The sequence below is a fragment of the Bombina bombina genome, chromosome 4 (assembly GCF_027579735.1).
Source record: "Bombina bombina isolate aBomBom1 chromosome 4, aBomBom1.pri, whole genome shotgun sequence".
Taxonomy (NCBI): domain Eukaryota; kingdom Metazoa; phylum Chordata; class Amphibia; order Anura; family Bombinatoridae; genus Bombina; species Bombina bombina.
This window is the reverse complement of record NC_069502.1, coordinates 12,207,662-12,235,459: the sequence shown is the minus strand read 5'-3', so window position 1 is coordinate 12,235,459 and position 27,798 is coordinate 12,207,662. Positions and strand designations below refer to the sequence as shown.

Sequence of the window (27,798 nt, the reverse complement as noted above, 5' to 3'; positions counted from 1 at the left end):
ATCAGGTGACAGAGATAAGGTGCAGGAACAGTGAGGGAGAGATCAGGTGACAGAGACAAGGTGGAGGAACAGTGAGGGAGAGATCAGGTGAAAGAGATAAGGTGCAGGAACAGTGAGGGAAAGATCAGGTGACAGACACAAGGTGGAGGAACAGTGAGGGAGAGATCAGGTGACAGAGACAAGGTGCAGGAATAGTGAGGTGGGAGATCAGGTGACAGACAAGGTGCAGGAACAGTGAGGGAGAGATCAGGTGACAGAAACAAGGTGCAGGAACAGTGAGAGGGAGATCAGGTGACAGACAAGGTGCAGGAACAGTGAGAGGGAGATCAGGTGACAGACACAAGGTGGAGGAACAGTGAGGGAGATCAGGTGACAGATACAAGGTGGAGGAACAGTGAGGGAGAGATCAGGTGACAGAGACAAGGTGCAGGAACAGTGAGGGAGAGATCAGGTGACAGAGACAAGGTGCAGGAACAGTGAGAGGGGGGAGAACAGGTGACAGACACAAGGTGCAGGAACAGTGAGGTGGGAGATCAGGTGAAAGACAAGGTGCAGGAACAGTGAGGTGGGAGATCAGGTGACAGACACAAGGTGCAGGAACAGTGAGGGAGAGATCAGGTGACAGAGACAAGGTGCAGGAACAGTGAGAGGGGGGAGAACAGGTGACAGACACAAGGTGCAGGAACAGTGAGCGGGAGATCAGGTGACAGACACAAGGTGCAGGAACAGTGAGGGAGAGATCAGGTGACAGAGACAAGGTGCAGGAACAGTGAGGGAGAGATCAGGTGACAGAGACAAGGTGCAGGAACAGTGAGAGGGGGGAGAACAGGTGACAGACACAAGGTGCAGGAACAGTGAGCGGGAGATCAGGTGACAGACACAAGGTGCAGGAACAGTGAGGGAGAGATCAGGTGACAGAGACAAGGTGCAGGAACAGTGAGGGAGAGATCAGGTGACAGAGACAAGGTGCAGGAACAGTGAGAGGGGGGAGAACAGGTGACAGACACAAGGTGCAGGAACAGTGAGCGGGAGATCAGGTGACAGACAAGGTGCAGGAACAGTGAGAGGGAGATCAGGTGACAGACAAGGTGCAGGAACAGTGAGAGGGAGATCAGGTGACAGAGACAAGGTGCAGGAACAGTGAGGGAGAGATCAGGTGACAGAGATAAGGTGCAGGAACAGTGAGAGGGAGATCAGGTGACAGACAAAAGGTGCAGGAACAGTGAGGGAGCGATAAGGTGACAGAGACAAGGTGCAGGAACAGTGAGGGAGAGATCAGGTGACAGAGACAAGGTGGAGGAACAGTGAGGGAAAGATCAGGTGACAGACACAAGGTGGAGGAACAGTGAGGGAGAGATCAGGTGACAGAGACAAGGTGCAGGAACAGTGAGGGAGAGATCAGGTGACAGACAAGGTGCAGGAACAGTGAGGGAGAGATCAGGTGACAGACACAAGGTGCAGGAACAGTGAGGGAGAGATCAGGTGACAGAGACACAAGGTGCAGGAACAGTGAGGGAGAGATCAGGTGACAGAGACACAAGGTGCAGGAACAGTGAGAGGGGGGAGATCAGGTGACAGAGACACAAGGTGCAGGAACAGTGAGGGAGAGATCAGGTGACAGAGACAAGGTGCAGGAACAGTGAGGGAGAGATCAGGTGACAGAGACAAGGTGCAGGAACAGTGAGGGAGAGATCAGGTGACAGAGACAAGGTGCAGGAACAGTGAGGGAGAGATCAGGTGACAGAGACAAGGTGCAGGAACAGTGAGGGAGAGATCAGGTGACAGACACAAGGTGCAGGAACAGTGAGGGAGAGATAAGGTGAAAGACACAAGGTGCCTCTATCTCGGGGGCACTGTCTCACAGGCGCTTACAGGGGGGGGCACTGTCTCACGGGCACTTACAGGGGGGGGCACTGTCTCACGGGCACTTACAGGGGGGGGGCACTGTCTCACGGGCACTTACAGGGGGGGGGCACTGTCTCACGGGCACTTACAGGGGGGGGGGCACTGTCTCACGGGCACTTACAGGGGGGGGGGGGACTGTCTCACGGGCACTTACAGGGGGGGGGCACTGTCTCACGGGCACTTACAGGGGGGGGGCACTGTCTCACGGGCACTTACAGGGGGGGGGCACTGTCTCACGGGCACTTACAGGGGGGGGGCACTGTCTCACGGGAACTTACAGAGGGGGGGCACTGTCTCACGGGAACTTACAGGGGGGGCACTGTCTCACGGGAACTTACAGGGGGGGCACTGTCTCACGGGAACTTACAGGGGGGGCACTGTCTCACGGGAACTTACAGGGGGGGCACTGTCTCACGGGAACTTACAGGGGGGGCACTGTCTCACGGGAACTTACAGGGGGGGCACTGTCTCACGGGAACTTACAGGGGGGGCACTGTCTCACGGGAACTTACAGGGGGGGCACTGTCTCACGGGAACTTACAGGGGGGGCACTGTCTCACGGGAACTTACAGGGGGGGCACTGTCTCACGGGAACTTACAGGGGGGGCACTGTCTCACGGGAACTTACAGGGGGGGGCACTGTCTCACGGGAACTTACAGGGGGGGCACTGTCTCACGGGAACTTACAGGGGGGGCACTGTCTCACGGGAACTTACAGGGGGGGCACTGTCTCACGGGAACTTACAGGGGGGGCACTGTCTCACGGGAACTTACAGGGGGGGCACTGTCTCACGGGAACTTACAGGGGGGGCACTGTCTCACGGGAACTTACAGGGGGGGCACTGTCTCACGGGAACTTACAGGGGGGGCACTGTCTCACGGGAACTTACAGGGGGGGCACTGTCTCACGGGAACTTACAGGGGGGGCACTGTCTCACGGGAACTTACAGGGGGGGCACTGTCTCACGGGAACTTACAGGGGGGGCACTGTCTCACGGGAACTTACAGGGGGGGCACTGTCTCACGGGAACTTACAGGGGGGGCACTGTCTCACGGGAACTTACAGGGGGGGCACTGTCTCACGGGAACTTACAGGGGGGGCACTGTCTCACGGGAACTTACAGGGGGGGCACTGTCTCACGGGAACTTACAGGGGGGGCACTGTCTCACGGGAACTTACAGGGGGGGCACTGTCTCACGGGAACTTACAGGGGGGGCACTGTCTCACGGGAACTTACAGGGGGGGCACTGTCTCACGGGAACTTACAGGGGGGGGCACTGTCTCACGGGAACTTACAGGGGGGGCACTGTCTCACGGGAACTTACAGGGGGGGCACTGTCTCACGGGAACTTACAGGGGGGGCACTGTCTCACGGGAACTTACAGGGGGGGGCACTGTCTCACGGGAACTTACAGGGGGGGCACTGTCTCACGGGAACTTACAGGGGGGGCACTGTCTCACGGGAACTTACAGGGGGGGCACTGTCTCACGGGAACTTACAGGGGGGGGCACTGTCTCACGGGAACTTACAGGGGGGGCACTGTCTCACGGGAACTTACAGGGGGGGCACTGTCTCACGGGAACTTACAGGGGGGGCACTGTCTCACGGGAACTTACAGGGGGGGGCACTGTCTCACGGGAACTTACAGGGGGGGCACTGTCTCACGGGAACTTACAGGGGGGGCACTGTCTCACGGGAACTTACAGGGGGGGCACTGTCTCACGGGAACTTACAGGGGGGGCACTGTCTCACGGGAACTTACAGGGGGGGGCACTGTCTCACGGGAACTTACAGGGGGGGGCACTGTCTCACGGGAACTTACAGGGGGGGGCACTGTCTCACGGGAACTTACAGGGGGGGGCACTGTCTCACGGGAACTTACAGGGGGGGGGCACTGTCTCACGGGAACTTACAGGGGGGGGGCACTGTCTCACGGGAACTTACAGGGGGGGGGCACTGTCTCACGGGAACTTACAGGGGGGGGGCACTGTCGCACGGGAACTTACAGGGGGGGGGCACTGTCTCACGGGAACTTACAGGGGGGGGCACTGTCTCACGGGAACTTACAGGGGGGGCACTGTCTCACGGGAACTTACAGGGGGGGCACTGTCTCACGGGAACTTACAGGGGGGGTACTGTCTCACGGGAACTTACAGGGGGGGGTACTGTCTCACGGGAACTTACAGGGGGGGGTACTGTCTCACGGGAACTTACAGGGGGGGGTACTGTCTCACGGGAACTTACAGGGGGGGGTACTGTCTCACGGGAACTTACAGGGGGGGGGTACTGTCTCACGGGAACTTACAGGGGGGGGCACTGTCTCACGGGAACTTACAGGGGGGGGCACTGTCTCACGGGAACTTACAGGGGGGGGCACTGTCTCACGGGAACTTACAGGGGGGGGCACTGTCTCACGGGAACTTACAGGGGGGGCACTGTCTCACGGGAACTTACAGGGGGGGGCACTGTCTCACGGGAACTTACAGGGGGGGGTACTGTCTCACGGGAACTAACAGGGGGGGGGTACTGTCTCACGGGAACTTACAGGGGGGGTACTGTCTCACGGGAACTAACAGGGGGGGTACTGTCTCACGGGGAACTTACAGAGGGGGTACTGTCTCGCGGGAACTTACAGGGGGGGCACTGTCTCGCGGGAACTTACAGGGGGGGCACTGTCTCGCGGGAACTTACAGGGGGGGCACTGTCTCGCGGGGGAACTTACAGGGGGGGCACTGTCTCGCGGGAACTTACAGGGGGGGGCACTGTCTCGCGGGGAACTTACAGGGGGGGGCACTGTCTCCGCGGGAACTTACAGGGGGGGCACTGTCTCGCGGGAACTTACAGGGGGGGCACTGTCTCGCGGGAACTTACAGGGGGGGGCACTGTCTCGCGGGAACTTACAGGGGGGGCACTGTCTCGCGGGAACTTACAGGGGGGGCACTGTCTCGCGGGAACTTACAGGGGGGGGCACTGTCCTCGCGGGAACTTACAGGGGGGGCACTGTCTCGCGGGAACTTACAGGGGGGCACTGTCTCGCGGGGAACTTACAGGGGGGGCACTGTCTCGCGGGAACTTCAGGGGGGGCACTGTCTCGCGGGAACTTACAGGGGGGGCACTGTCTCGCGGGAACTTACAGGGGGGGCACTGTCTCGCGGGAACTTACAGGGGGGCACTGTCTCGCGGGAACTTACAGGGGGGGGCACTGTCTCGCGGGGAACTTACAGGGGGGGCACTGTCTCGCGGGAACTTACAGGGGGGGCACTGTCTCGCGGGAACTTACAGGGGGGAGGCACTGTCTCGCGGGAACTTACAGGGGGGCACTGTCTCGCGGGGAACTTACAGGGGGGGCACTGTCTCGCGGGAACTTACAGGGGGGGGCACTGTCTCGCGGGAACTTACAGGGGGGGCACTGTCTCGCGGGAACTTACAGGGGGGGCACTGTCCTCGCGGGAACTTACAGGGGGGGCACTGTCTCGCGGGAACTTACAGGGGGGGGCACTGTCTCGCGGGAACTTACAGGGGGGGCACTGTCTCGCGGGAACTTACCAGGGGGGGCACTGTCTCGCGGGAACTTACAGGGGGGGCACTGTCTCGCGGGAACTTACAGGGGGGGCACTGTCCTCGCGGGAACTTACAGGGGGGGCACTGTCTCGCGGGGAACTTACTGGGGGGGCACTGTCTCCGCGGGAACATACAGGGGGGGCACTGTCTCGCGGGAACTTACAGGGGGGGGCACTGTCTCGCGGGGAACTTACAGGGGGGGCACTGTCTCGCTGGGAACTTACAGGGGGGGGGGCACTGTCTCGCGGGAACTTACAGGGGGGGCACCTGTCCTCGCGGGGAACTTACAGGGGGGCCTGCCCGGGACTACAGGGGGGGCACTAGTCTCCGCGGGAACTTACAGGGGGGGGCACTGTCTCGCTGGGAACTTACAGGGGGGGCACTGTCTCGCGGGGAACATACAGGGGGGGGCACTAGTCTCAGCGGGGGAACTTACAGGGGGGCACTGTCTCGGCCGGAACCTTACAGGGGGGGCACTGTCCTCGCGGGAACTTACAGGGGGGGCACTGTCCTCGCGGGAACTTACAGGGGGGCACTGTCTCGCGGGAACATTACAGGGGGGGCACTGTCTCTGCGGGACTTACAAGGGGGGGCACGTGTCTCCGACTCAGGGGGGCACACCCTACTTACAGGGGGGGCACTTGTCTTCGCGGGAACTTACAGGAGGGGGGCACTGTCTCGCAGGGAACTTACAGGGGGGCACTGTCTCGCGGGAACTTACAGGGGGGGCACTGTCTCGCGGGAACTTACAGGGGGGGCACTGTCTCGCGGGAACTTACAGGGGGGGCACTGTCTCGCGGGAACTTACAGGGGGGGCACTGTCTCGCGGGAACTTACAGGGGGGGCACTGTCTCGCGGGAACTTACAGGGGGGGCACTGTCTCGCGGGAACTTACAGGGGGGGCACTGTCTCGCGGGAACTTACAGGGGGGGCACTGTCTCGCGGGAACTTACAGGGGGGGCACTGTCTCGCGGGAACTTACAGGGGGGGCACTGTCTCGCGGGAACTTACAGGGGGGGCACTGTCTCGCGGGAACTTACAGGGGGGGCACTGTCTCGCGGGAACTTACAGGGGGGGCACTGTCTCGCGGGAACTTACAGGGGGGGGCACTGTCTCGCGGGAACTTACAGGGGGGGCACTGTCTCGCGGGAACTTACAGGGGGGGGCACTGTCTCGCGGGAACTTACAGGGGGGGCACTGTCTCGCGGGAACTTACAGGGGGGGCACTGTCTCGCGGGAACTTACAGGGGGGGCACTGTCTCGCGGGAACTTACAGGGGGGGGCACTGTCTCGCGGGAACTTACAGGGGGGGCACTGTCTCGCGGGAACTTACAGGGGGGGCACTGTCTCGCGGGAACTTACAGGGGGGGCACTGTCTCGCGGGAACTTACAGGGGGGGCACTGTCTCGCGGGAACTTACAGGGGGGGCACTGTCTCGCGGGAACTTACAGGGGGGGCACTGTCTCGCGGGAACTTACAGGGGGGGCACTGTCTCGCGGGAACTTACAGGGGGGGCACTGTCTCGCGGGAACTTACAGGGGGGGCACTGTCTCGCGGGAACTTACAGGGGGGGCACTGTCTCGCGGGAACTTACAGGGGGGGGCACTGTCTCGCGGGAACTTACAGGGGGGGCACTGTCTCGCGGGAACTTACAGGGGGGGCACTGTCTCGCGGGAACTTACAGGGGGGGCACTGTCTCGCGGGAACTTACAGGGGGGGCACTGTCTCGCGGGAACTTACAGGGGGGGCACTGTCTCGCGGGAACTTACAGGGGGGGCACTGTCTCGCGGGAACTTACAGGGGGGGGCACTGTCTCGCGGGAACTTACAGGGGGGGCACTGTCTCGCGGGAACTTACAGGGGGGGCACTGTCTCGCGGGAACTTACAGGGGGGGCACTGTCTCGCGGGAACTTACAGGGGGGGCACTGTCTCGCGGGAACTTACAGGGGGGGCACTGTCTCGCGGGAACTTACAGGGGGGGCACTGTCTCGCGGGAACTTACAGGGGGGGCACTGTCTCGCGGGAACTTACAGGGGGGGCACTGTCTCGCGGGAACTTACAGGGGGGGCACTGTCTCGCGGGAACTTACAGGGGGGGGCACTGTCTCGCGGGAACTTACAGGGGGGGGCACTGTCTCGCGGGAACTTACAGGGGGGGCACTGTCTCGCGGGAACTTACAGGGGGGGCACTGTCTCGCGGGAACTTACAGGGGGGGCACTGTCTCGCGGGAACTTACAGGGGGGGCACTGTCTCGCGGGAACTTACAGGGGGGGCACTGTCTCGCGGGAACTTACAGGGGGGGCACTGTCTCGCGGGAACTTACAGGGGGGGCACTGTCTCGCGGGAACTTACAGGGGGGGGCACTGTCTCGCGGGAACTTACAGGGGGGGCACTGTCACGCGGGAACTTACAGGGGGGGGCACTGTCTCGCGGGAACTTACAGGGGGGGCACTGTCTCGCGGGAACTTACAGGGGGGGCACTGTCTCGCGGGAACTTACAGGGGGGGCACTGTCTCGCGGGAACTTACAGGGGGGGCACTGTCTCGCGGGAACTTACAGGGGGGGCACTGTCTCGCGGGAACTTACAGGGGGGGGCACTGTCTCGCGGGAACTTACAGGGGGGGCACTGTCTCGCGGGAACTTACAGGGGGGGCACTGTCTCGCGGGAACTTACAGGGGGGGCACTGTCTCGCGGGAACTTACAGGGGGGGCACTGTCTCGCGGGAACTTACAGGGGGGGCACTGTCTCGCGGGAACTTACAGGGGGGGCACTGTCTCGCGGGAACTTACAGGGGGGGCACTGTCTCGCGGGAACTTACAGGGGGGGCACTGTCTCGCGGGAACTTACAGGGGGGGCACTGTCTCGCGGGAACTTACAGGGGGGGCACTGTCTCGCGGGAACTTACAGGGGGGGCACTGTCTCGCGGGAACTTACAGGGGGGGCACTGTCTCGCGGGAACTTACAGGGGGGGCACTGTCTCGCGGGAACTTACAGGGGGGGCACTGTCTCGCGGGAACTTACAGGGGGGGCACTGTCTCGCGGGAACTTACAGGGGGGGCACTGTCTCGCGGGAACTTACAGGGGGGGGCACTGTCTCGCGGGAACTTACAGGGGGGGCACTGTCTCGCGGGAACTTACAGGGGGGGCACTGTCTCGCGGGAACTTACAGGGGGGGCACTGTCTCGCGGGAACTTACAGGGGGGGCACTGTCTCGCGGGAACTTACAGGGGGGGCACTGTCTCGCGGGAACTTACAGGGGGGGCACTGTCTCGCGGGAACTTACAGGGGGGGGCACTGTCTCGCGGGAACTTACAGGGGGGGCACTGTCTCGCGGGAACTTACAGGGGGGGCACTGTCTCGCGGGAACTTACAGGGGGGGCACTGTCTCGCGGGAACTTACAGGGGGGGCACTGTCTCGCGGGAACTTACAGGGGGGGGCACTGTCTCAGCGGGAACTTACAGGGGGGGCACTGTCTCAGCGGGAACTTACAGGGGGGGCACTGTCTCAGCGGGAACTTACAGGGGGGGCACTGTCTCAGCGGGAACTTACAGGGGGGGCACTGTCTCACGGGAACTTACAGGGGGGGCACTGTCTCAGCGGGAACTTACAGGGGGGGCACTGTCTCAGCGGGAACTTACAGGGGGGGGCACTGTCTCAGCGGGAACTTACAGGGGGGGGCACTGTCTCAGCGGGAACTTACAGGGGGGGCACTGTCTCGACGGGAACTTACAGGGGGGGCACTGTCTCACGGGAACTTACAGGGGGGGCACTGTCTCAGCGGGAACTTACAGGGGGGGCACTGTCTCAGCGGGAACTTACAGGGGGGGCACTGTCTCACGGGAACTTACAGGGGGGGCACTGTCTCACGGGAACTTACAGGGGGGGCACTGTCTCACGGGAACTTACAGGGGGGGGCACTGTCTCACGGGAACTTACAGGGGGGGGCACTGTCTCACGGGAACTTACAGGGGGGGCACTGTCTCACGGGAACTTACAGGGGGGGCACTGTCTCACGGGAACTTACAGGGGGGGCACTGTCTCACGGGAACTTACAGGGGGGGCACTGTCTCACGGGAACTTACAGGGGGGGGCACTGTCTCACGGGAACTTACAGGGGGGGCACTGTCTCACGGGAACTTACAGGGGGGGCACTGTCTCACGGGAACTTACAGGGGGGGGCACTGTCTCACGGGAACTTACAGGGGGGGGCACTGTCTCACGGGAACTTACAGGGGGGGCACTGTCTCACGGGAACTTACAGGGGGGGCACTGTCTCACGGGAACTTACAGGGGGGGGGCACTGTCTCACGGGAACTTACAGGGGGGGCACTGTCTCGCGGGAACTTACAGGGGGGGCACTGTCTCGCGGGAACTTACAGGGGGGGGCACTGTCTCAGCGGGAACTTACAGGGGGGGCACTGTCTCACGGGAACTTACAGGGGGGGCACTGTCTCACGGGAACTTACAGGGGGGGCACTGTCTCAGCGGGAACTTACAGGGGGGGGCACTGTCTCGCGGGAACTTACAGGGGGGGCACTGTCTCACGGGAACTTACAGGGGGGGCACTGTCTCACGGGAACTTACAGGGGGGGCACTGTCTCACGGGAACTTACAGGGGGGGGCACTGTCTCACGGGAACTTACAGGGGGGGCACTGTCTCACGGGAACTTACAGGGGGGGCACTGTCTCACGGGAACTTACAGGGGGGGCACTGTCTCACGGGAACTTACAGGGGGGGCACTGTCTCACGGGAACTTACAGGGGGGGCACTGTCTCACGGGAACTTACAGGGGGGGCACTGTCTCACGGGAACTTACAGGGGGGGGCACTGTCTCACGGGAACTTACAGGGGGGGGCACTGTCTCACGGGAACTTACAGGGGGGGCACTGTCTCACGGGAACTTACAGGGGGGGCACTGTCTCACGGGAACTTACAGGGGGGGCACTGTCTCACGGGAACTTACAGGGGGGGGCACTGTCTCACGGGAACTTACAGGGGGGGGCACTGTCTCACGGGAACTTACAGGGGGGGGCACTGTCTCACGGGAACTTACAGGGGGGGGCACTGTCTCACGGGAACTTACAGGGGGGGGCACTGTCTCACGGGAACTTACAGGGGGGGCACTGTCTCACGGGAACTTACAGGGGGGGCACTGTCTCACGGGAACTTACAGGGGGGGCACTGTCTCACGGGAACTTACAGGGGGGGCACTGTCTCACGGGAACTTACAGGGGGGGCACTGTCTCACGGGAACTTACAGGGGGGGCACTGTCTCACGGGAACTTACAGGGGGGGGCACTGTCTCACGGGAACTTACAGGGGGGGCACTGTCTCACGGGAACTTACAGGGGGGGCACTGTCTCACGGGAACTTACAGGGGGGGGCACTGTCTCACGGGAACTTACAGGGGGGGGCACTGTCTCACGGGAACTTACAGGGGGGGCACTGTCTCACGGGAACTTACAGGGGGGGCACTGTCTCACGGGAACTTACAGGGGGGGGCACTGTCTCACGGGAACTTACAGGGGGGGCACTGTCTCACGGGAACTTACAGGGGGGGCACTGTCTCACGGGAACTTACAGGGGGGGCACTGTCTCACGGGAACTTACAGGGGGGGGCACTGTCTCACGGGAACTTACAGGGGGGGCACTGTCTCACGGGAACTTACAGGGGGGGGCACTGTCTCACGGGAACTTACAGGGGGGGCACTGTCTCACGGGAACTTACAGGGGGGGCACTGTCTCACGGGAACTTACAGGGGGGGCACTGTCTCACGGGAACTTACAGGGGGGGCACTGTCTCACGGGAACTTACAGGGGGGGCACTGTCTCACGGGAACTTACAGGGGGGGCACTGTCTCACGGGAACTTACAGGGGGGGCACTGTCTCACGGGAACTTACAGGGGGGGCACTGTCTCACGGGAACTTACAGGGGGGGCACTGTCTCACGGGAACTTACAGGGGGGGGCACTGTCTCACGGGAACTTACAGGGGGGGCACTGTCTCACGGGAACTTACAGGGGGGGCACTGTCTCACGGGAACTTACAGGGGGGGCACTGTCTCACGGGAACTTACAGGGGGGGCACTGTCTCACGGGAACTTACAGGGGGGGCACTGTCTCACGGGAACTTACAGGGGGGGGCACTGTCTCACGGGAACTTACAGGGGGGGCACTGTCTCACGGGAACTTACAGGGGGGGCACTGTCTCACGGGAACTTACAGGGGGGGCACTGTCTCACGGGAACTTACAGGGGGGGCACTGTCTCACGGGAACTTACAGGGGGGGCACTGTCTCACGGGAACTTACAGGGGGGGGCACTGTCTCACGGGAACTTACAGGGGGGGCACTGTCTCACGGGAACTTACAGGGGGGGCACTGTCTCACGGGAACTTACAGGGGGGGGCACTGTCTCACGGGAACTTACAGGGGGGGCACTGTCTCACGGGAACTTACAGGGGGGGGCACTGTCTCACGGGAACTTACAGGGGGGGCACTGTCTCACGGGAACTTACAGGGGGGGCACTGTCTCACGGGAACTTACAGGGGGGGGCACTGTCTCGCGGGAACTTACAGGGGGGGGGCACTGTCTCGCGGGAACTTACAGGGGGGGGGCACTGTCTCACGGGAACTTACAGGGGGGGGCACTGTCTCACGGGGAACTTACAGGGGGGGGCACTGTCTCACGGGAACTTACAGGGGGGGGGCACTGTCTCACGGGAACTTACAGGGGGGGGCACTGTCTCACGGGAACTTACAGGGGGGGCACTGTCTCACGGGAACTTACAGGGGGGGCACTGTCTCACGGGAACTTACAGGGGGGGGCACTGTCTCACGGGAACTTACAGGGGGGGCACTGTCTCACGGGAACTTACAGGGGGGGCACTGTCTCACGGGAACTTACAGGGGGGGCACTGTCTCACGGGAACTTACAGGGGGGGCACTGTCTCACGGGAACTTACAGGGGGGGCACTGTCTCACGGGAACTTACAGGGGGGGCACTGTCTCACGGGAACTTACAGGGGGGGCACTGTCTCACGGGAACTTACAGGGGGGGGCACTGTCTCACGGGAACTTACAGGGGGGGGCACTGTCTCACGGGAACTTACAGGGGGGGCACTGTCTCACGGGAACTTACAGGGGGGGCACTGTCTCACGGGAACTTACAGGGGGGGGCACTGTCTCACGGGAACTTACAGGGGGGGCACTGTCTCACGGGAACTTACAGGGGGGGCACTGTCTCACGGGAACTTACAGGGGGGGCACTGTCTCACGGGAACTTACAGGGGGGGCACTGTCTCACGGGAACTTACAGGGGGGGCACTGTCTCACGGGAACTTACAGGGGGGGCACTGTCTCACGGGAACTTACAGGGGGGGCACTGTCTCACGGGAACTTACAGGGGGGGGCACTGTCTCACGGGAACTTACAGGGGGGGCACTGTCTCACGGGAACTTACAGGGGGGGCACTGTCTCACGGGAACTTACAGGGGGGGCACTGTCTCACGGGAACTTACAGGGGGGGCACTGTCTCACGGGAACTTACAGGGGGGGCACTGTCTCACGGGAACTTACAGGGGGGGCACTGTCTCACGGGAACTTACAGGGGGGGCACTGTCTCACGGGAACTTACAGGGGGGGCACTGTCTCACGGGAACTTACAGGGGGGGCACTGTCTCACGGGAACTTACAGGGGGGGCACTGTCTCACGGGAACTTACAGGGGGGGCACTGTCTCACGGGAACTTACAGGGGGGGCACTGTCTCACGGGAACTTACAGGGGGGGCACTGTCTCACGGGAACTTACAGGGGGGGCACTGTCTCACGGGAACTTACAGGGGGGGCACTGTCTCACGGGAACTTACAGGGGGGGCACTGTCTCACGGGAACTTACAGGGGGGGCACTGTCTCACGGGAACTTACAGGGGGGGCACTGTCTCACGGGAACTTACAGGGGGGGCACTGTCTCACGGGAACTTACAGGGGGGGCACTGTCTCACGGGAACTTACAGGGGGGGCACTGTCTCACGGGAACTTACAGGGGGGGCACTGTCTCACGGGAACTTACAGGGGGGGCACTGTCTCACGGGAACTTACAGGGGGGGCACTGTCTCACGGGAACTTACAGGGGGGGCACTGTCTCACGGGAACTTACAGGGGGGGGCACTGTCTCACGGGAACTTACAGGGGGGGCACTGTCTCACGGGAACTTACAGGGGGGGCACTGTCTCACGGGAACTTACAGGGGGGGCACTGTCTCACGGGAACTTACAGGGGGGGCACTGTCTCACGGGAACTTACAGGGGGGGCACTGTCTCACGGGAACTTACAGGGGGGGCACTGTCTCACGGGAACTTACAGGGGGGGCACTGTCTCACGGGAACTTACAGGGGGGGCACTGTCTAACGGGAACTTACAGGGGGGGCACTGTCTCACGGGAACTTACAGGGGGGGCACTGTCTCACGGGAACTTACAGGGGGGGGGGCACTGTCTCACGGGAACTTACAGGGGGGGGGGCACTGTCTCACGGGAACTTACAGGGGGGGGCACTGTCTCACGGGAACTTACAGGGGGGGGCACTGTCTCACGGGAACTTACAGGGGGGGGGCACTGTCTCACGGGAACTTACAGGGGGGGGGCACTGTCTCACGGGAACTTACAGGGGGGGGCACTGTCTCACGGGAACTTACAGGGGGGGGCACTGTCTCACGGGAACTTACAGGGGGGGCACTGTCTCACGGGAACTTACAGGGGGGGCACTGTCTCACGGGAACTTACAGGGGGGGCACTGTCTCACGGGAACTTACAGGGGGGGCACTGTCTCACGGGAACTTACAGGGGGGGCACTGTCTCACGGGAACTTACAGGGGGGGCACTGTCTCACGGGAACTTACAGGGGGGGCACTGTCTCACGGGAACTTACAGGGGGGGCACTGTCTCACGGGAACTTACAGGGGGGGCACTGTCTCACGGGAACTTACAGGGGGGGCACTGTCTCACGGGAACTTACAGGGGGGGCACTGTCTCACGGGAACTTACAGGGGGGGCACTGTCTCACGGGAACTTACAGGGGGGGCACTGTCTCACGGGAACTTACAGGGGGGGCACTGTCTCACGGGAACTTACAGGGGGGGCACTGTCTCACGAGAACTTACAGGGGGGGGCACTGTCTCACGGGAACTTACAGGGGGGGCACTGTCTCACGGGAACTTACAGGGGGGGCACTGTCTCACGGGAACTTACAGGGGGGGCACTGTCTCACGGGAACTTACAGGGGGGGCACTGTCTCACGGGAACTTACAGGGGGGGCACTGTCTTACGGGAACTTACAGGGGGGGCACTGTCTCACGGGAACTTACAGGGGGGGCACTGTCTCACGGGAACTTACAGGGGGGGCACTGTCTCACGGGAACTTACAGGGGGGGCACTGTCTCACGGGAACTTACAGGGGGGGCACTGTCTCACGGGAACTTACAGGGGGGGGCACTGTCTCACGGGAACTTACAGGGGGGGGCACTGTCTCACGGGAACTTACAGGGGGGGCACTGTCTCACGGGAACTTACAGGGGGGGCACTGTCTCACGGGAACTTACAGGGGGGGGCACTGTCTCACGGGAACTTACAGGGGGGGGCACTGTCTCACGGGAACTTACAGGGGGGGGCACTGTCTCACGGGAACTTACAGGGGGGGCACTGTCTCACGGGAACTTACAGGGGGGGGCACTGTCTCACGGGAACTTACAGGGGGGGCACTGTCTTACGGGCACTTTTCAGGGGGGGGGGGCACTGTCTCAAGGGCACTTTTCTCGGGGGAGGGGGGCGCACTGTCTCACGGGCACTTTTCTCGGGGGGGGGGGGCGCACTGTCTTACGTGCACTTACCCCGGGGAAGCCTTAAGCTCACGCGCACTTTTCCCGGGGCCCCTGGCTCGCGCACTCACCTCCATAGACACCCTCCAGCCCTGCATGGCCGAGTAGCCGTAGCGCATCTTCCCGTTGCCGCCATCCGCAGAGCACTTCTCGGTGTTCGGTTGAGACAAATAAGCTCCCATGACGGACACGTGCAAATCACAACGGCTCCCGGCGAAACGGCTACACCGGAAACGGAAACTATTAAAGGACCAGAAGACAGAGTGCGCGCATTCCTTCACGTGATCCGCAGCAGAAGCAGCGTCCGCCATCTTTGTTTCTGGCACCTAAAGGCGAACGGGACCAGAAATGTATAAGTAACCATCCAGAGAACGCGCGTTTATCAGATGCACGCGCACTGTAATAATAATAACTGGCCTGTTACTCTAGTGCCCGATACAAACATGGCCGCGCACAGTTTATCGTAAAAAGTCTGAGAATATCGCACGCACATGACGTCATGATTAAACGCTCGTCACCCTGGAAACAAATGACAACAAATCTTTATTATAACATAGGAGCAGGCTGTTCCTTATATACAGTGACAATTTGTGTTTTTATTACAAGCCAGCAGCAGCAGCAATGCACAGTGAAATGTTTAGCCAATCAGCACACAGTTATTATTATTATCAGGTATTTGTAGAGCGCTATAAACACAGGCGGTATACAAGGTAACATTAATAGAGGGCCCTGCGAGATGCAGGTGATCTACAAACGGCTCGTGGGCTCAGGGGATAGCCGTGAGATAGGAGGTTGTAAGCGGCCTGAACAGAAGAGTCTTTAGGGAGCGCTTGAAGAAGAGCGTCAGAGAGTTCTACAAGATGGCAGCCAGGCTGGAGAAGTCGTGTAAACGGGAGTGTGATGAGGTAACAAGAGCGGAGCGAAGGGGGCGGGAGGCAACGAGGCCTATTTATCAAGGCGTCAACTATGCTGCATTCAGCAGCACCAATACGCTCACCTAACATCGCGGCCACGGACCTGAATACGCTTTCCATATTTATCAAAAAAGCCGCACACAAAGTACGGGGCGATGAGCAGCAGACTGTTGTGAACTAGCAGTCATCGATCTCGCTGCTATTCGGCTTTTTCCCAACTTTATTTATATCCTGTCACTAAACACCACCACTATATTAAAAATTTTAACCCCTATCCCGCCGCTCCCGGAGCCCACAGCAACTAATTAAATGTATTAACCCCTATCCCGGAGCCCACAGCAACTAATTAAATGTATTAACCCCTATCCCGGAGCCCACAGCAACTAATTAAATGTATTAACCCCTATCCCGCCGCTCCCGGAGCCCACAGCAACTAATTAAATGTATTAACCCCTATCCCGCCGCCCACAGCAACTAATTAAATGTATTAACCCCTATCCCGCCGCTCCCGGAGCCCACAGCAACTAATTAAATGTATTAACCCCTATCCCGCCGCCCACAGCAACTAATTAAATGTATTAACCCCTATCCCGCCGCTCCCGGAGCCCACAGCAACTAATTAAATGTATTAACCCCTATCCCGCCGCCCACAGCAACTAAATAAATGTATTAACCCCTATCCCGCCGCAAGTAAATAAATGTATTAACCCCTAAACCCCTGGCCTCCCACATCACTACCACTAACTAAACCTATTAACCCCTTAAACCGCCAGCCCCCCACATCGCCATAAACTAAATTAAGCTATTAACCCCTAAACCTAACAACTCGCTAACTTTACATTAAATATTAACTCATCCCTATCTTATAATAAATGTAAACTTACCTTTAGAATTAAATTAAACTATATTAAACTATTAATTAACCTACCCTAACTAGTATACTAAAATAACATTAAACTACAAATTAAATTAACTATCAGCTAGATTACGAGTTTTGCAGTAAGAGCTGCTCGGTACTAACTTGCAAGTTATTGTCACTGCTCACTTCCCTACAGCGCTGTTATTACAGGTTTAAAAAAAAACAGCGTTATTAGGCAAGAAGTGAGCGTAGAGCAAAATTGAGCTCCATACCGCACTCCAATACCAGCGCTGTGGTGAGCTGGTTTTACATACTCGTGCACGATTTCCCCATAGACATCAATGGGGAGAGCCGGCTGAAAAAAAGCCTAACACCTGCAATAAAGGAGCGTAAAGCTCAGTAACGCAGCCCCATTGATTCCTATGGGGAAACAAAATTTATGTTTACACCTAACACCCTAACATGAACCATGAGTCTAAACACCCCTAGTCTGCTGCCCCCGACATCGCCGACACCTACATTACACTTATTAACCCCTAATCTGCTGCCCCCAACATCGCCGACACCTACATAATTTTATTAACCCCTAATCTCCAGCCCCCAATGTCACCGCCACCTACCTACATTTATTAACCCCTAATCTGCCACCCCCAATTTTGCCGCTACTATACTAAAGTTATTAAACCCTAACGCCTAGATTTAGAGTTTGGCGTTAGCCGTCAAAAGCAGCGTTAAGGGGTCCTAACGTTGCTTTTTACCGCCCGCTGGTATTTAGAGTCAGCCAGGAAAGGGTCTACCGCTCACTTCCTTTCCGCAACTCCAGGCTACCGCAGATCCCCTTACGTCAATTGCGTATCCTATCTTTTCTATGGGATTTGCCTAACGCTGGTATTTGGAGTCTTGGAAGAACTAAGCGGTAGAGCCTCTACCGACAAGAGTCCTACCGCCAAAAAAAGTCAGTAGTTAGGAGCTTTATATTCCGGCATTAGCCCATAAAGCTCTTAACTACTGTGCTATAAAGTACACTAACACCCATAAACTACCTATGTACCCCTAAACCTAGCCCCCCCCCCCCCCACATCGCCAACCCTCTAATAAAATTTTTTAACCCCTAATCTGTGGACTGGACACCGCTGCCACCTACATTATCCCTATGAACCCCTAATCTGCTGCCCCTAACATCGCTGACACCTATATTATATTTATTACCCCCTAATCTGCCCCCTCCAACGTCGCCGCTACCTAACTACACTTAATAACCCCTAATCTGCCGACCGGACCTCGCCGCCACTATAATAAATGTATTAACCCCTAAACCGCAGCACTCCCGCCTCGCAAACACTATAATACATTTTATTAACCCCTAATCTGCCCTCCCTAACATCGCCGCCACCTACCTACAATTATTAACCCCTAATCTCCCGCCCGCAACGTCGCCACTACTATAATAAAGTTATTAACCCCTAAACCTAACCCTAACCCCCCCCCCCCCCTAAGTTAGAACAGTTTGTAGCTCAGCTCCACTGTCAGGTGCAGGCCAGAAAGGGTGCTGTAATCCCTTTATAACCACAATGAATCCACAGAAGAAGGCAGCACCTTGCAGTATAAAAGTATCTTTATTTCCACATGCTGGAATAAAACAGTGACGTTTCGGGTAGAGAACCCTTAATCATGATTAAGAGTTCTCTACCCGAAACGTCACTGTTTTATTCCAGCATGTGGAAATAAAGATACTTTTATACTGCAAGGTGCTGCCTTCTTCTGTGGATTCCCCCCCTAAGTTAAATATAATTTTAATTAAACGAAATAATATTCCTATAATTAAATAAATTATTCCTATTTAAAACTAAATACTTACCTAGAAAATAAACCATAATATAGCTACAATATAACTAATAGTTACATTGTAGCTATTTTAGGATTTATATTTATTTTACAGGCAACTTTGTGTTTATTTTAACTAGGTACAATAGCTATTAAATAGTTAATAACTATTTAATAGCTACCTAGTTAAAATAATTACAAAATTACCTGTAAAATAAATCCTAACCTAAGTTACAATTAAACCTAACACTACACTATCAATAAATTAATTAAATAAATTAATTACAATTAGCTAAACTAAAATACAATTAAATAAACTAATCTATAATACAAAAAAAACACTAAATTACAAAAATTTAAAAATATTACAAGAAGTTTACACTAATTACACCTAATCTAAGCCCCATAATAAAATAAAAAAGCCCCCCAAAATAAAAAAATGCCCTACCCTATTCTAAATTACAAAAGTAATCGGCTCTTTTACCAGCCCTTAAAAGGGTTTTTTGCAGGGCATTGCCCAAAAGTAATCAGCTCTTTTACCTGTAAAAAAAAATACACCCCCCAACATTAAAACCCACCACCCACATACCCCTACTCTAACCCACCCAAACCCCCTTAAAAAAACCTAACGCTAACCCCCTGAAGATATCCCTACCTTGAGTCGTCTTCACCAAACCGGGCCGAAATCTTCATCCAAGGTGCGCAGAGGAGGTCCTTCATCAGGTAGAAGTCTTCATCCAGGCGGCGTCTTCAATCTTCATCCATCCGGAGCGGAGCCATCTTCCAAGGAGCCGACGCGGAGCCATCCTCTTCTTCCGGAGTCTTCGTACACAATGACGGTACCTTTAAGTGACGTCATACAAGATGGCGTCCCTTCAATTCCGATTGGCTGATAGGATTCTATCAGCCAATCGGAATTAAGGTCGGAAAAATCTGATTGGCTGATTCAATTAGCCAATCAGATTGAAGTTCAATCCGATTGGCTGATCCAATCAGCCAATCGTATTGAGCTCGCATTCTATTGGCTCTTCCAATCAGCCAATAGAATGCCAATCGGAATTAAAGGTGAAAAAATCATATTGGCTGATCCAATCAGCCAATAGTATTGAGCTCGCATTCTATTGGCTGATCTTTTTCACCTTTAATTCCGATTGGCTGATAGAATTCTATCAGCCAATCGGAATTCAAGGGATGCCATCTTGGATGACGTCATTTAAAGGAGAATTCATTGTTCAAGAAGACGTCGATTGAAGAGGATGCTTCGCGCCGGATGTCTTGAAGATGGACCCGCTCCGCGCCGGATGGATGAGGATAGAAGATGCCATCTTGATGAAGACTTCTGCCTGGTTGGATGAAGACTTCTGCCGCTTCGTTGAGGACTTCTGTCGGCTTCATTGAGGATGGATGTCGGGTCTTCAAAAACTGTAAGTGGATCTTCGGGGAAAAAACAAAAGATGAAAATGAAAAGGTGTAGGAATGATATATGGCAGTAAATACTTACTGCTAGATTACGAGTTGTGCGTTAGGGTAAAAAAGCAGCGTTAAGAGGTCCTATTGCTGCTTTTTTACGCCCGCTGGTATTACGAGTCTTGAAGGTTTAGGGTCACCGCACACTTCTTTGGCCTTACCGCAAGACGACTTCTGTAAACTTCGTAAAGTCTTTTTTCTATGGGACTTCCATAGCGCCGGTATTACAAGTCTGTCCTGGGATGCCAAAAAGTGAGCGGTACACCCTACCCTGTCAAGAGTCCTAACGCATTTAAAAGTCAGTAGTTAAGAGATTTATGGTACAACGCTGTAACATAAAACTCATAACTAAAGTGCTAAAAAGTACACTAACACCCATAAACTACCTATTAACCCCTAAACCGAGGCCGTCCCACATCGCAAATACTAAAAAAATAAATTTAACCCCTAATCTGCTGCTCCAGACACCGCCGCCACCTACACTTTATGTATTAACCCCTAATCTGCTCCTCCCAACATCGCCGACACCTACATTATATTTATTAACCCCTAATCTGCCGCCCCCAATGTCGCCGCCACCTACCTACACTTATTGGCCCCTAATCTGCCGCCCACAACGTCGCCGACACTATAATAAACATATTAACCCCTAAACCGCTGAAACTCCCGCCTCGCAAACATTAGTTAAATAGTATTAACCCCTAATCTGACGTCCCTAACATCGCCGCCACCTACCTACATTTATTAACCCCTAATCTACCGCCCCCAATGTCGCCGCCACTATATTAAAGTTATTAACCCCTAAACCTAAGTCTAACCCTAAACCTAACACCCCCTAACTTAAATATAATTTAAATAAATCTAAAGAAATATTCCTATCATTAACTAAATAATTCATATTTAAAACTAAATACTTACCTGTAAAATAAACCCTAAGATAGCTACAATATAACTAATAGTTACATTGTAGCTAGCTTAGAATTTATTTTTAGTTTACAGGCAAGTTTGTATTTATTTTAACTAGGTACAATAGTTCTTAAATAGTTATTAACTATTTACTAACTACCTAGCTAAAATAAATACAAATTTACCTGTAAAATAAAACCTAACCTAAGTTACACTAACAACTAACACTACACTATAATTAAATAAATTAACTAAATTAAATACAATTACCTAAATTAAATTAGCTAAAGTACAAAAACCCCCACTAAATTACAGAATATAATAAACAAATTACAGAAATTTAAACACCTAATCTAATAGCCTATTAAAATAAAAAAAGCCCCCCCAAAATAAAAAAAAACCCTAGCCTAAACTAAACTACCAATAGCCCTTAAAAGGGCCTTTTGCGGGGCATTGCCCCAAAGTAATCAGCTCTTTTACCTGTAAAAAAAAATACAAACAACCCCCCCAACAGTAAAACCCACCACCCACACAACCAACCCCCCCTAAGCTCCCCATTGCCCTTAAAAGGGCATTTGGATAGGCATTGCCCTTAAAAGGGCAGTTAGCTCTTTTGTCGCCCAAATCCTAATCTAAAAAATAAAACCCACCCAATACACCCTTAAAAAACCTAACACTAACTCCCTGAAGATCGACTTACCAGAAGACGTCTTCATCCAAGTCGGGCGAAGTGGTCCTCCAGACGGGCAGAAGTCTTCATCCAAGCTGGGCAGAAGTGGTCCTCCAGACGGGCAGAAGTCTTCATCCAGACGGCATCTTCTATCTTCATCCTTCCGGTGCAGAGCGGGTCAATCTTCAAAACATCCGACGCGGAGCATCCTCTTCATTCGACGACTAAAACAGAATGAAGGTACCTTTAAGTGACGTCATCCAAGATGGCGTCCCTTAGATTCCGATTGGCTGATAAGATTCTATCAGCCAATCGGAATTAAGGTAGAAAAAATCCTATTGGCTGATGCAATCAGCCAATAGGATTGAGCTCGCATTCTATTGGCTGTTCCAATCAGCCAACAGAATGCAAGCTCAATCCTATTGGCTGATTGAATCAGCCAATAGGATTGAACTTTAATCCTATTGACTGATTGCATCAGCCAATAGGATTTCTTTTACCTTAATTTCCGATTGGCTGATAGAATTCTATCAGCCAATCGGAATCTAAGGGACGCCATCTTGGATGACGTCACTTAAAGGTACCTTCATTCTGTTTTAGTCATCGGATGAAGAGGATGCTCCCCGTCGGATGTCTTGAAAAGGATGCTCCGTGTCGGATGTCTTGAAGATGGACCCGCTTCGCGCCGGAAGGATGAAGATAGAAGATGCCGTCTGGATGAAGACTTCTGCCCATCTGGAGGACCACTTCTGCCCGGCTTGGATGAAGACTTCTGCCGGTCTGGAGGACCACTTCGCCCAGCTTGGATGAAGATGTCTCCCGGTAAGTCGATCTTCAGGGGGTTAGGTTTTTTAAGGGTGTATTGGGTGGGTTTTATTTTTTAGATTAGGGTTTGGGCGGCAAAAGAGCTAACTTCCCTTTTGAGGGCAATGCCCATCCAAATGCCCTTTTCAGGGCAATGGGGAGCTTAGGTTTTTTAGACAGTATTTTATTTGAGGGGTTGGTTGTGTGGGTGGTGGGTTTTACTGTTGGGTGGTTGTTTGTATTTTTTTTTTACAGGTAAAAGAGCTGATTACTTTGGGGCAATGCCCCACAAAAGGCCCTTTTAAGGGTTATTGGTAGTTTAGTTTAGGCTAGGGGTTTTTTTTTATATTGGGGGGGCTTTTTTATTTTAATAGGGCTATTAGATTAGGGGTAATTAGTTTAAATGTCTGTAAATTTGTTTATTATTTTCTGTAATTTAGTGGGGTTTTTTTTACTTTAGTTAATTTAATTTAATTTAGGTAATTGTATTTAATTTAGTTAATTTATTTAATTATAGTGTAGCGTTAGGTGTTATTGTAACTTAGGTTAGGTTTTATTTTACAGGTATATTTGTATTTATTTTAGCTAGGTAGTTAGTAAATAGTTAATAACTATTTAATAACTATTCTACCTAGTTAAAATAAATACAAACCTGCCTGTAAAATAAAAATAAACCCTAAGCTAGATACAATGTAACTATTAGTTATATTGTAGCTATCTTAGGGTTTATTTTATAGGTAAGTATTTAGTTTTAAATAGGAATTATTTAGTTAATGATAGGAATATTTATTTAGATTTATTGAAATTATATTTAAGTTAGGGGGTGTTAGGTTTAGGGTTAGACTTAGGTTTAGGGGTTAATAACTTTAATATAATGGCGGCGACGTTGGGGGTGGCAGATTAGGGGTTACTAAGTGTAGGTAAGTGGCGGCGACATTGGGGGCAGCAGATTAGGGGTAAATATAATGTAGGTATCGGCAATGTTGGGGTCAGCAGATTAGGGGTTAAAAAGTATAATGTTAAAAAGTATAATGTAGGTGTCGGCTATGTCGGGGCGGCAAATTAGGGGTTAATAAGTGTAGGATAAGGGGTGTTTAGACTCTGGGTTCATGTTAGGGTGTTAGGTGTAGACATAAATTTTATTTCCCCATAGGAATCAATGGGGCTGCGTTAAGGAGTTTTATGCTGCTTTTTTGCAGGTGTTAGACTTTTTTTCAGACGGCTCTCCCCGTTGATTTCTATGGGGAAATTGTGCACAAGCACGTTACACCAGTTCACTGCTGACTTAAGCAGCGATGGTATTGGAGTGCGGTAATGGGCAAAATTTTGCTCTACGCTCACTTCTTGTCTTTTAACGATGGGTTTCTGAAAACTCGTAATACCAGCGCTGTAGGTAAGTGAGCGGTGAGTGAAAACTGCTCGTTAGCACCGCACAGCCTCTAATGCAAAACTCGTAATCTAGGTTTTAGTGTCAATCCTGGATACAGTGTCCATGAAGTGGTATAAATCCCAACTAGTGAGGATGAGACTTAAGTGATACCAAGTTCCCCCTCCCATTTAGATATGTATGAGGGTTGCTTTGTCGGAAACGAGCCATGTAGTAGTTTATATATTACGGAGATATGGGATCTATTCAGGGCGGGGGTAGTGCATAGTTTTTCAAAGGGGTACAAGAGTCTGGTCAGATCTTCTGTAAAGGGACTATTTAGTATGGCGTGTCTTAATTGCAGGTAGGGGAACCAGAGATGGAATGGGAGACCCAGGATTTGCGAGAGTTCTAGTTGCGAGCGAACTTGACCATTATTAAGCACCAGGTGGGCTGGGACATTGGAAGGAGAGTTGTTAACTACTGGGATTTGTAGGGCATGCGGTTGTAGTAAAAGGGGGTTATTAAGAATAGGGGTAAGAGGGGATGGTATAGTTGAGATTGGGTTATCTAAGGTTAAGGTTTTATCCCACACCTTTTGTGTGGCTGCCACATAGTAATTGGTGTTAGCTTCTGGAGGTCTGTGCTTGGTTGGAATCCAACACAGGTCTCCCAAATTGTGTCCACCTGCCAGGAAGGATTCCAATTGCACGCAAGGTTTCTCGTGGTGAGAATGCTTCCACGCCGCTATACGCGCTATGTGGGCTACTCTATAGTAGGCTGTGAGGTTTGGGCGCCCAACCCACCATGTTCTCTGTCAAGGTATAAGGTGTTTTTGGTCACTCTAGTGCACTTTTGGGCCCAGATAAAGGAATCAAACAGTTTTTGTTGTTGTATTAAATAAGCGTTTGTAATGCAGGAGCAGTATGTAGGGAATTAGTGTCTAGTTCCACTCAGTCTCACAAGTAACGGGGTTAGAAATAAGATAACCCCTATTCAGTTCATTGACTGAGGGCCCAAAAGGGAAAAAGCAGATTGGTAGTGAAGCAATATTCACTGTATAATATAGTTATGAGAGCAGAATTAGTCACCTTCTTATAATGAAATAGTTGATTCACAGAAGTTAGTATGCAGATATGATACAGTTGGTAAGTTGTGCACAAACATATAGCTGGTGTAAAACGGTTGTTTTATCAAACAATTACCTTCTATTTGAGAGATTACGGTAAACACAGGTAAGTAGCTTGAACAACATTACAACAGTTCAGGTAGGAGATATGACAAGTTTTACCTTGGTCTTTATGCTTGGCACCTGCAGAAGAATAGCGCAGTCTGGTTTTCCTAATCACCACTGTGAAGAGGGAGAGGTGTACCTCTGCAGGGAAGCTTGTGAGAGTGCATCTGACAGGCTGCAGCGCAGGAGGCACGAAGGACGCTTGTGAGATGGTGACACAGCAGGACTGTGGTAGCTTCAGTAGAGGCCGCTGGAGGTTTGCACCGGAAGTGGATGCGTAGTTAGAGGTGAGCTAAATCGGCTCTTTTAGTTCTGAGGGTGAAACTGTAATACTTTACAAACAAGGCAAAAGGTAAATAAGCAGCAGATAGGAGTAAAGATGCCAAACACAGGTTAGTAACATAGTACCAGTAAAAGCACAAAACAGCAAAAAGTAATCCTTAATACTTATTGTAATCCAGGCTTAAGTGGAGAGTAGGGAAGATCCAGAAATCCTACCTACAAACAATCCTAAGCAAGGTGTGGTAGGAAGAAGGAGCCTTATATAGGCAGGTAACTTAAAGGTACAGGCCATAACCATGACAGCGTTAGGGCTGTCTAAGGGAAGGACCTGAAACAGGTACAGAAATTTAGGGATGAGGTTCATTTTAAGCACGTTAACGCAGCCCATCCATGAAAGATGGCCTTGTTTATGCCATTTCTCAAGAGATGTTTGGGATTCTTTTTGTAGTGGGATATAGTTGAGGTCAAACAATTCAGAATGGATAGGGGATAAATCTATACCTAGGTAGCGAATTGTATTAGTTATCTGAAAGGTGGTATGTGTTGTGATAAAACTATTTTCCTCTTCTGTTATATGAAGGGGCATTAGTTTAGATTTCTCCATATTAACAGAGAAATTCAAGACTTTCTTGTAGTCTGCTAGCTCTGTTAGCAGTGCTGGTAGTGAGGTGGGTAAGAAACAGATTGGAAATATGATATCGTCCGCGTAAAGTAGACATTTTTGTTGGGATGGCCCGAAGGATATGCCCTCAATTCCGATGTTATTTCTGACTCCAGTCGCAAGCACTTCTACAGTCAGGGCAAACAATAAGGGAGAAAGGGGACACCCCTGTCTCGTGCCGTTTCTGATAGAGATTTTCTGGGACAAAATGTTGTTAGCGTAAATTCTAGCGGTGGGGCCGTTGTATAATGCTTTTATGCGGGAGATCAAATTAGCCGAGAAGCCAAATTTCGACAGAGTGGCCCAGATTAAGTCCCAGTCCTCTCTGTCGAAGGCCTTTTCCGCGTCAGTGGAGAGTAAAATTAGAGGGGTGTTAGAGGCATTGGCAGAGAGTATGGTTTGCAGGACTCTGATAGTATTATCCTTGGCCTCTCTACCTGGTATAAAACCGACCTGGTCGGTATGAATTAGAGTAGGTAATATACTAGAGCTGCGCATCTTCACTTGTCTCACGATTCGATTCGATTACGATTATCATTGTAACGATTCGATACGATTCGATTCTACGATGCATCGCGATGCATCACGATTACTGCCCATGATTTTCATGATCTTGTTCTATTCCATATTTTATATATATATATATATATATATATATATATTTATATATATATATATATATATAATATATGTGTGTGTGTGTATGTATGTGTATATATATATATATATATATATATATATATATATACACATACACACACACACACACATATATATATATATATATATATATATATATATATAATAATCTTTTAAACAACTGTGTAAGATGGAAGAGCACTTATAAACATAATACTACAATATGCACAGAAATGTATCTGTAGATTTATTTTACAAAGGAAAATATAACCAGCAGCAGTGTACTCACTCAAACATTCTCACGGAGTACATGCAGACATCTGAAACCTGACCCAGAGAGCATTACCAATAGACCTCCTCTCACATGTTCCGGTCAGGAATTTTTATGACACCTATCCTAAAGAGCCGACAGCAGCCTCATGTAAACAGTGAATCTTTTCTTGTATTATAGATTCACTGTTTGCTGTTGCGGTCTCTGCTGCATGTTTCCTCTCTGTCAGATCCCTAGCCCAAACGAGCATTTGAGGGTTTCTATTAGATACAGTAAGTCAAAAGTTTTACAGCAACCCTCAAATGCTCGTTTGGGCTAGGGATCTGACAGAGAGGAAACAGGCAGCAGAGACCACAACAGTAAACAGTGAATCGATAATACAAGAAAAGATTCACTGTTTACATGAGGCTGCTGTCGGCTCTTTAGGATAGGTGTCATAAAAATTCCTGACCGGAACATGTGAGAGGAGGTCTATTGGTAATGCTCTCTGGGTCAGATATCTGCGCAGTGTGCACAGCAAGTCCTGAATCACAGGAGTTCCCTGTCAGACTCGCCTGGC

The 27,798-nt window shown here is 53.2% G+C and overlaps 1 protein-coding gene across 1 annotated transcript in view; it reads right to left on the bottom strand.

Moving 5' to 3' along the window:
* PPM1G (protein phosphatase, Mg2+/Mn2+ dependent 1G) overlaps positions 1-15,596 on the bottom strand; it is a gene marked incomplete in the record, with an annotated part of 375,123 nt that extends 359,527 nt beyond the window's left edge. The window contains 1 exon segment of the mRNA XM_053710941.1: positions 15,414-15,596. Coding sequence (XP_053566916.1) covers positions 15,414-15,524 — 111 coding nt within the window.
* Between the last annotated feature and the right edge of the window lie 12,202 nt (positions 15,597-27,798).